The sequence below is a fragment of the Cornus florida genome, unplaced genomic scaffold (assembly GCF_030987335.1).
Source record: "Cornus florida cultivar Cherokee Brave unplaced genomic scaffold, ASM3098733v1 CherokeeBrave_3.0.0_Hap2_Chr01, whole genome shotgun sequence".
In the NCBI taxonomy this organism is placed as follows: Eukaryota; Viridiplantae; Streptophyta; class Magnoliopsida; order Cornales; family Cornaceae; genus Cornus; species Cornus florida.
Window position 1 is genome coordinate 120,247,502 of NW_026775571.1, and position 7,964 is coordinate 120,255,465.

Below are 7,964 nucleotides of genomic sequence, written 5' to 3' on the forward strand. Positions count from 1 at the left end.
AACTGGTCCCTCATCGTAGGAAACATCCTCATCAATGTCCACATCAACCCAACTCAAAATGTGAAACGGATCTGGCTCGTACTTTTGTAGCATCGATACATGGAAAACATTATGGACCTTGTCCATCTGCGGTGGCAATGCTAGTTTGTAGGTAACCTCTCCTACACAGTCCAAGATCTCAAAAGGTCCAATGAATCGTGGCGACAACTTGCCACTCTTCCCGAACCTTATCAACCCTTTCGTGGAGAAACCCGAAGAAAAACGTGATCTCCCACCTCAAAGGATAGCAGTCGTCTCCGCCTATCTGCATAACTCTTCTGTCGGCTTTGAGCTATAAGCAATCTCTGCCTGATCAGCTTAATCTTCTCGGTAGTCTCGAGTATAATGTCGGGTTCTAAGGCGGCTGTCTCACCCACTTCAGTCCAACAAATCAATCCAGGCTCTGTCCTGAGAAAATTTTGTGCTCACATCAGAGGAAGGATTATTTCTCCAATGTAAAATATTTTTTTGAAAAATATTTATTTATTTATTTCTTTTTTTTGGTGTTTGGTTGTTCAAAAAACAAAAACAAAAAAAGTTATATATTTTATTTGTTAAATTTTTTGTAGGCTTTTAAAAAAAGAGTAATGGATAAGCAAGAGATTGAATAATCAATGCATCAAATAAGAGCTTCAATTTTCATTTAAAAACCCTTTCAGAAGTCAAACACTAAAAAATATTTTCAAGACCTTTGCCAAACATTGAAAAATAAAAAATAGAAGAACGTTTTACATGAAGAAAGTATTATTTGAAAAATATTTTATAAGGAAAAAATTTTACACCCAAATAAATGAAGCCTAAATCTTAAAGAATGAACAATAAAAAACTTGAATGGCTGAATAATTGTAATGAATTTTTTATTTATTTATTTTGAAGTTAATCCAACAGCAGTCATATCGATTTGTACAAATTGAATAATAACATGCAGTAGAACCCTACAAAAAGCCTGCTCCAGTCATGGCTACTTTCTCCTCTAAGGGTCCAAACACAACTACCCCAGAGATCCTCAAGGTTTGACACCGGGAACAAGTACCCTTTCTTTCTTTCGTTTTTTGTTTTTTTTTTTTTTTTTGGACTTAAAACCAATGTACAGTTTTGGCTTCTATAAGATATTTTCAATGTGAATAGTCAAAGCCCAATTAGCTACCAAATCACTTGTAACAACTTTAAAACATTTGATGGTAACTAATAATTTGGTTAGACCGTTGGACATGTCTATTCACTTTGAATAGCATGTTGTAATTAACAGATCTCCATTTTTTATTTTTGGGTTAATATTCAGCCTGATATCACTGGATCAGGAGTAGATGTGATAGCTGCATATATTGGATCAACTTTGGGACCCTTTAATAAGTGCACTAAATTTTTCTAGGCCTCGAGGCCTAGACTTGAATTAGATATTAGTGTTTTACATCCCAAAATACACACTAAAACAAGATCGAATATAATTATGATAATGCAATTGCTTGTGGAAATGACATCAGCACAAATTGTTAGTTACTTCACGGCATGGGGCAAATTGATATGTAAACCCAAACCTTAAGAGAGGTAGGTGGAATTATGAAACGTAAAGGGGATGTAAATAGCATATTGACAAACCTCAGGAGTGCAGATGGAATTAACCCTTAATAAAAAAAAACTCTAAGAATCTAATTTATAATTTTGTTTTCTTTTATAATTAGAGTAACCTGAACTTTCCAATTAGCTTCTCCGGCCTTAATTATCCAAAAAAATGTTATAGCCTTAAACAGAGTGGATAATTTACACAATCATTGTATACATTTACAGATTTTTCAAGATACTTCTTAAAGTACTTTGATAATGGCTAGATTTTCTAAAATTCTGATATTAAAATTGGTAATTTAAGCCACAGTCACAAGTACATAGACAATGACCAAAAAATGCGGATTAAAAGAAGAAAAGAACACAACACATGTATTGACATCCTCTATATGAATCCATCAACCGTCATATCTGTACAAATTGAGTAATAATAATTCAAATAAGTCTTTATGTAACTGCTCCATGTTTACTTCTCTTTCAGTTCACTTTGTTTATACATATATATATATACACACACATATTTATATATATCTACTCCTTTGTTTTAGAGTTCGGGGATTTCAATTCAGGCTCCTTGGCAACCACAATCGGACTCCGGACGTTATGTACCCCATCTGACCATATTAACTCTCCAAATGAATAGTCTTCGTCATCACTAGCTTTTTTATTTTTCTGATCTTCTTTCAATGTCACAGAAAATGTCTTCTGTTCACCACCCTTGGTAAATTTAAAGACATCAGGTTTAACAATAACTGAAAATCCCTGTGGGGAAACAACACGGGCTTTATAGTTGCCGGGAGGGCCAACATTCTTCAGTGTTCGTCTCACGGTGGCTGAGCCAGAGAGTTCCGGGACGGTTATTGAAGGATAGTTGAGGTTTAATATAGTGAGAGGATCTGTAAAGTTGGGACATACATGCTTCTTGGCAAAGAGCTGAACCTTGTGTGTTTCATATCCACTTGCACAAAGGAATTTCTTGTAATCCGAAGGTGTCATGTCATAAACCAAGCCAGGATCTGCAGCAAGGTTTGGCTGTACGTGCCCAGCACCGTAACTGAATGGCGTTGCCTTAATATTAGAAGAATTTAAGATTGGACTACCAGTGTTGTCTATTGTGCTTGCTGCATAGAAAAAAGTTCACCATCAAACAAATGATAATTAGTACTGGGATTGAATATGTCGTCTAAATGAGTAATAAAGCCAAGTGCATGTCTATAATTTTGGTACATTTAGCACAACTCTTCGCATAAATGTGACGTGAGACGATAGTAATTATAAGAATGGTAGAAGATACCATTAGTACAAGTGAAAATGAATTGAAATATATTACCGGTGGTCATGATTGCGGATTTAATGGCAGCGGGACTCCAATCAGGGTGGATTGCTTTGAGAAGGGCGGCAATACCAGAAACGTGAGGACAAGACATGGATGTTCCAGAAAAAAGGTTGAAGGGAAAAACAGTTTGCTTATCAAAGCCTGATATAGGTAATCCAAATGCAGCTAGCACACTTACTCCTGGTGCAGTGATATCAGGCTGAATATTAAACAAAAAAAAAAAAAATTAAAATGGTTAAGCCAAAACTGGAAAAGCCAAAATTGAAAAAAAAGGAAAAAGGTTCTTGTTCCTGTATGTCCACGGTCAAACCTTGAGGATCTCTGGTGTAAAAATGTTTGGACCCTTAGAGGAGAAAGCAGCCATGACTGGAGCAGGCTTTGTGTTGAGTTGTGTTGTGGTATCCTTAATAGTAGCCTGCGGATTCCTACATAATCACAGTAATAATTAAGTATATATAAGAAGAAAACTGATTAAATTGATGTGATAACTCAGACAAATGTAATTGACATACTGGGTTGAGTTGATGTAGGCAAAAAGAGCTTGACCAGCTGTGTAATTGAGATGCGAAGCCGGAATCGTGTGAGGATAAGCAACGATAGCATCACCATCAGCCTTGTCGTTGCAAAGAATCATTCCAACAGCCCCAGCACGAGCAGCATTTACACTTTTGTCTGCTCTATCAACTTCGCCGCCCCTAAGACACACCACGATTTTACCCTTAGCCTTCTGGGGATCCAGTGCTCCCTCCTTGCAAAACAAACTGCATATATATATATATATATATATAAAGAAACTCGAATTAGAACTCATAATCATCAAATTGCATGATACCGCAATCATGAAATTTCTTTCTATCTCACAAGGCAGATATTGTTCTGACTCACGCTTCTTTTTCGTTAGCCTTGGCAGCTTTAGCCTGTGCCCCAGTAAGAATCGGAATGGGTTTTTCTTGTCGCATTGGTTTAAAAACACCAGCTCCCTACAATCATATATTACATAATTAATAGAATCTTAAACAAATTGAAGAAGCAATTAATAGCACACCAAAGTTACTTAAACTTTTAGATGTTTATCAAACAGGGAAAAAATATATATTACTGTTCACTTTTTTGTACTTTATGTACTATTGGATCATCATAAATTTTGAATGACATGGAATTGAACCTTGAAGCGCGCTCCATTGCCAAGCTCAACGTTAGCAACAATTTCACGATCCATGGTGCTCGCCGCAACTGTTAGTACCCATGGGGCAGGATTGGAGAGAGTACCATCTCCGGGTCCTTCATTCCCGGCTGAGGCCACCACAAGTATGCCATGCTTAGCAGCATGGAATGCCCCAATTGAAGTGGCATCGTCGACGTAATCAGTGGCTCGGCCTGAACCAAGCGACACTGAAAGCACGTCAACTCCGTCACGGATGGCCTGATCGAAGGCTTTGAGGATGTCCGCCTCACTGCATCCACCCTTACCATCTACTGGTGGCCAGCATACCTTATAAGCAGCCACTCGGGCTCTAGGTGCACCGCCTTTTGCAATTCCATTTGCAGCGCCAAGTATATTTGCTCCAGGCACAATGTTCCCACCTGCCGTTGATAATGTGTGAGTTCCATGGCCACCATCGTCTCGGGGTGATGAGAAATTGGAATGGTCTTTCAACTCCCTATTCATAAGAAATCCTTTGTAGAAGTACCTAGCTCCGATAAGTTTTCTGAAAATTTTGTTCCAAATAAGAAAATATCCTTGTTAAAAAAAACAAAAACAGAATATCATCTCCTGAGAATCTCTATGTTGGATTATGCAAGGCTAAATGCTGCTGCCCATATTCATTCGCATCATTCTATCAACCCAAATTTCTTTTGAATTTGAAACTTAAGTGGTAGAGTACTTGAATTAGAGGCTGACCTAGTTGAATATGGGTGTGTGCTTTGAATTGTTTGTGTGGGTTCTTACAATTGCCGATCATATATTGATTTTGTTGACTGCTTTGATATATGATTTTGTTTACATATTTTTATATTTATTCACATAGAGATTTAATGAAAATGGAACTTACTTATTGCATGCGAATCCAATTTTGGTGTCGTTCTGACATATTCCATTCCATTTTTTTGGAATGGGTCCATATCCTTTGTCATTGAAACTCTCTAATTCGGGAATGACGCCTAAAAAAACAAAATCACAAAAAATTATAAATTCTTTATTCAAAACTCCAGAATCACAAGAATAAAAAAGAAATAATTTGTAAGGCAATCTATATATGGGATAATTAAAAGAATAAAAAATGGTTATCACTAATTACCACTGTCAAGATTTCCTATAATGATGTCTTCTCCATGTTTGGCCTTCGTCCACAAGGAGTTCAAGTCAGCGGCACCGTTATTATTTTCTAGTGAAAGAAAATTCCAAGACTTTGTTGTGTGCAATTGTAACAATTCATTTTTAAAAACGGACACAACATTTGGATCCTCTGCGTCAATATAGAAAAACATTTATCAGTAGTACATCAAAAATTAATGATCGAACATAAAGGAGACAGAATCCACCCAAGATGCTGTACTTGAAATTTTAGCTGCCTGCTCCTCATCAAGCACTGCAGCAAAGCCGTTGATGTATCCTTGATACGAGTAAAATATGGAATCTTTGGCCTTCTTTGTACTGCATGAAACAATTCCATAAGCAAAGGAGAGAGTTGAAACAATGTGATGCAATAGTATGAAAAATAATAACACTCGATCTCCCGTTTTTTGAAATGGAAAAATTGAAAAGTAGACTTAAATAATTGACATTATTTACATAAGTGATTGTCATCAAACTCATATTTAAATTTTCACTCATTTTACACACCTAATGGTCTTTTATTGTTGGGCAAATCAGTTAAATTCCTCTTTTCCATTCTTTACTATATATGAAAAAAGTATAATTTATCTAGCCTGACTCCATATATTCGCATGGGATTAAGAGAAAATTGATAATAATAAAAAAAGTAAAATATAATTAATCAAAATATATGTAAAATCTCATACCTTCCGAGGAATGATGCAAGAAACTTGCAGTGAGAATCTGAGACCTGACCAAGAGCTTTCTCACTCATTTTTCGACCATTATGCGAAGGAGTTCCCATGTACACAATATATGACTATTATAGACACCATAAAAATAAAAAAAAAACAACGGAGAATAATCAAAGCCTGCCCATTAGTGAGGAAGTACTAGAAAAATTAATTAAGTTTAAGTTCCAAATCGATCCATGACTAGAAGTGAAGATCTATCTGTAATGCTTACCTTTTTGGCCGCGAAAGCTGGTGTTGGGGACAGAGAGAGAAGAATGAAGATTAGAAGGAAAATTGGAAGTTTTGAAAACAACATTTTGCTTTCCATCATGGCCGCGAAATGCTATAATCTGAAATGATATATATTTTCTTAAGTATTTATTGTACTTAAAAACTGTATATCTACTGTTTGCATTGAGGAAAAGAAGAGACTGGGGCTCCTTCCCTTCCGTTTTCGTCCTGAGGAAGGATCAGGAGAGGAGAGGAGGGGTTGTTTATTTATACCATATTGATACCATACTTAGTAGGGAATTAAATCTCAAAATTTCCTCCTCCTCCAATTTTCTTTAATGTTCTTTCCTAATATTGTAATTCGGAAAATGAATTCAATAATGACATGCATTTACTATTTAAAATTAGAAAGAATCTACTGCATGTCTTTGTGATCGTGCACGATTATTGCCGAAATGAATGCGTCTCGGTAAATTAATGTATCCAAAATAGAAAAGGAAAATAAATTGCATAGTTGACACAAAAGTCTGGAATTGCTGTTGAAAAAAAAAAAAAAAAAATGTTTTTATAAATTGAATTGTCAAAATATTGCCATCAATAAGTTTCTAGTGACTCTCACAATCATTACTAAAAAAACTCTGGTTTCCAAACAACTTCCCATTTCAATAAATTCAATTACCACTTTACACATTAATTACAGAAGACTTCCTATTTTAATAGTATACTCTATCATGTTCTTAGGATAACAATTTTTCCGCCAGGCCTTAATAGGGTAAATGGATTTGAGACCGATATGATAAAATAATTAAAAATTTAAAGTGGGTTTGGAATGAAGGCAAATTTAGAGATAAACTCGGTCAGTCCCGTTCGATTATATATGTACATTTAAAAATTATATATATATAATATTTAATATTTTTAAGACCCTTATTACTTTATTGCTAGTGTCGCTTAATATATTAATATTCACTCGTTAATCATTTAAAAGTTCGGACATCTTATTTATAACACAATTTGAGCACAATAAACCATTTTTTTTTTAAATAATAATAATAAAAGTGGCATAACACGTTTTGCCCTCGCAATTAAAAGGAATACGCGAGGCGGAAACGATATTTTATCTGTCGGAGTATGAGCGAGGATGGCGTACCAATTACAAATCAATGAAATAGGGACAAAGTTGACATGATAGATTTTCTAACGAAACAGGGTAGGATTTAGTTAAACCCGTCTCAACTCCGCTCTGCCACCAACCTTACATATTTTGTTTAACTAACACTGTTTGATAATAATTGGCTGCTAAGGTTAATTTGCATGCTTACTACTGTTCTTGGCTCAATATTTTAGTTAAAAAAACAAAAAACAAAACAAGTTAATGTCACATATTTAATTACTATTAATTAGGGGGCGAAACACTTCCATGGAGTGCTTGGTTAGATACTCAGTCCTATATAAACTCAATAATAAATTTATCTAAACAGCAATTTCTCAAGACTTACAATCAGGACACACCGCATAAATATTTTATGTCTCCATTCCTTTTTATTCTATTACCTGTGGATAGCATAAAAATTGTAATTTCTTGAACATTTACCATTAAAACCTTCATTTATCCTATGTTTATGAAGTTCAGTATCCATTAATTTCTCTTATCCACCAAAATGCACAAAAGACACTTGATAGTATCACTGAGATATCACCTTGCTTCGTGCTGGCATCATAATTTTAGTTTTGGATACTTGTT

General features: G+C 35.2%; 1 protein-coding gene across 1 annotated transcript; it reads right to left on the reverse strand.

Moving 5' to 3' along the window:
• Positions 1 to 1,874: 1,874 nt before the first annotated feature.
• On the reverse strand, positions 1,875 to 6,320 carry LOC132282206 (subtilisin-like protease SBT5.4). Its single transcript, XM_059783816.1, has 11 exons — positions 6,222 to 6,320; positions 5,963 to 6,075; positions 5,497 to 5,594; positions 5,239 to 5,406; positions 4,993 to 5,101; positions 4,104 to 4,647; positions 3,824 to 3,918; positions 3,451 to 3,699; positions 3,249 to 3,363; positions 2,933 to 3,137; positions 1,875 to 2,723 (listed from the first exon to the last, which is right to left on the reverse strand). The coding sequence occupies exons 1-11, from the start codon at positions 6,318 to 6,320 to the stop codon at positions 2,134 to 2,136; spliced, it is 2,385 nt and encodes a 794-aa protein (XP_059639799.1). The 3' UTR covers positions 1,875 to 2,133.
• Between the last annotated feature and the right edge of the window lie 1,644 nt (positions 6,321 to 7,964).

Bases quoted from the DNA above. Each gene is read 5' to 3' on its own strand.
- LOC132282206 (XM_059783816.1), bottom strand. From the start codon at position 6,320: ATGATGGAAAGCAAAATGTTGTTTTCAAAACTTCCAATTTTCCTTCTA. The intron at 5,595-5,962 runs GTATGAGATTTT...TGTTTCATGCAG, and splicing joins CTTGCATCATTCCTCGGAAG to TACAAAGAAGGCCAAAGATT. The intron at 5,102-5,238 runs GTAATTAGTGAT...TTGTTTTTTTAG, and splicing joins TATAGGAAATCTTGACAGTG to GCGTCATTCCCGAATTAGAG.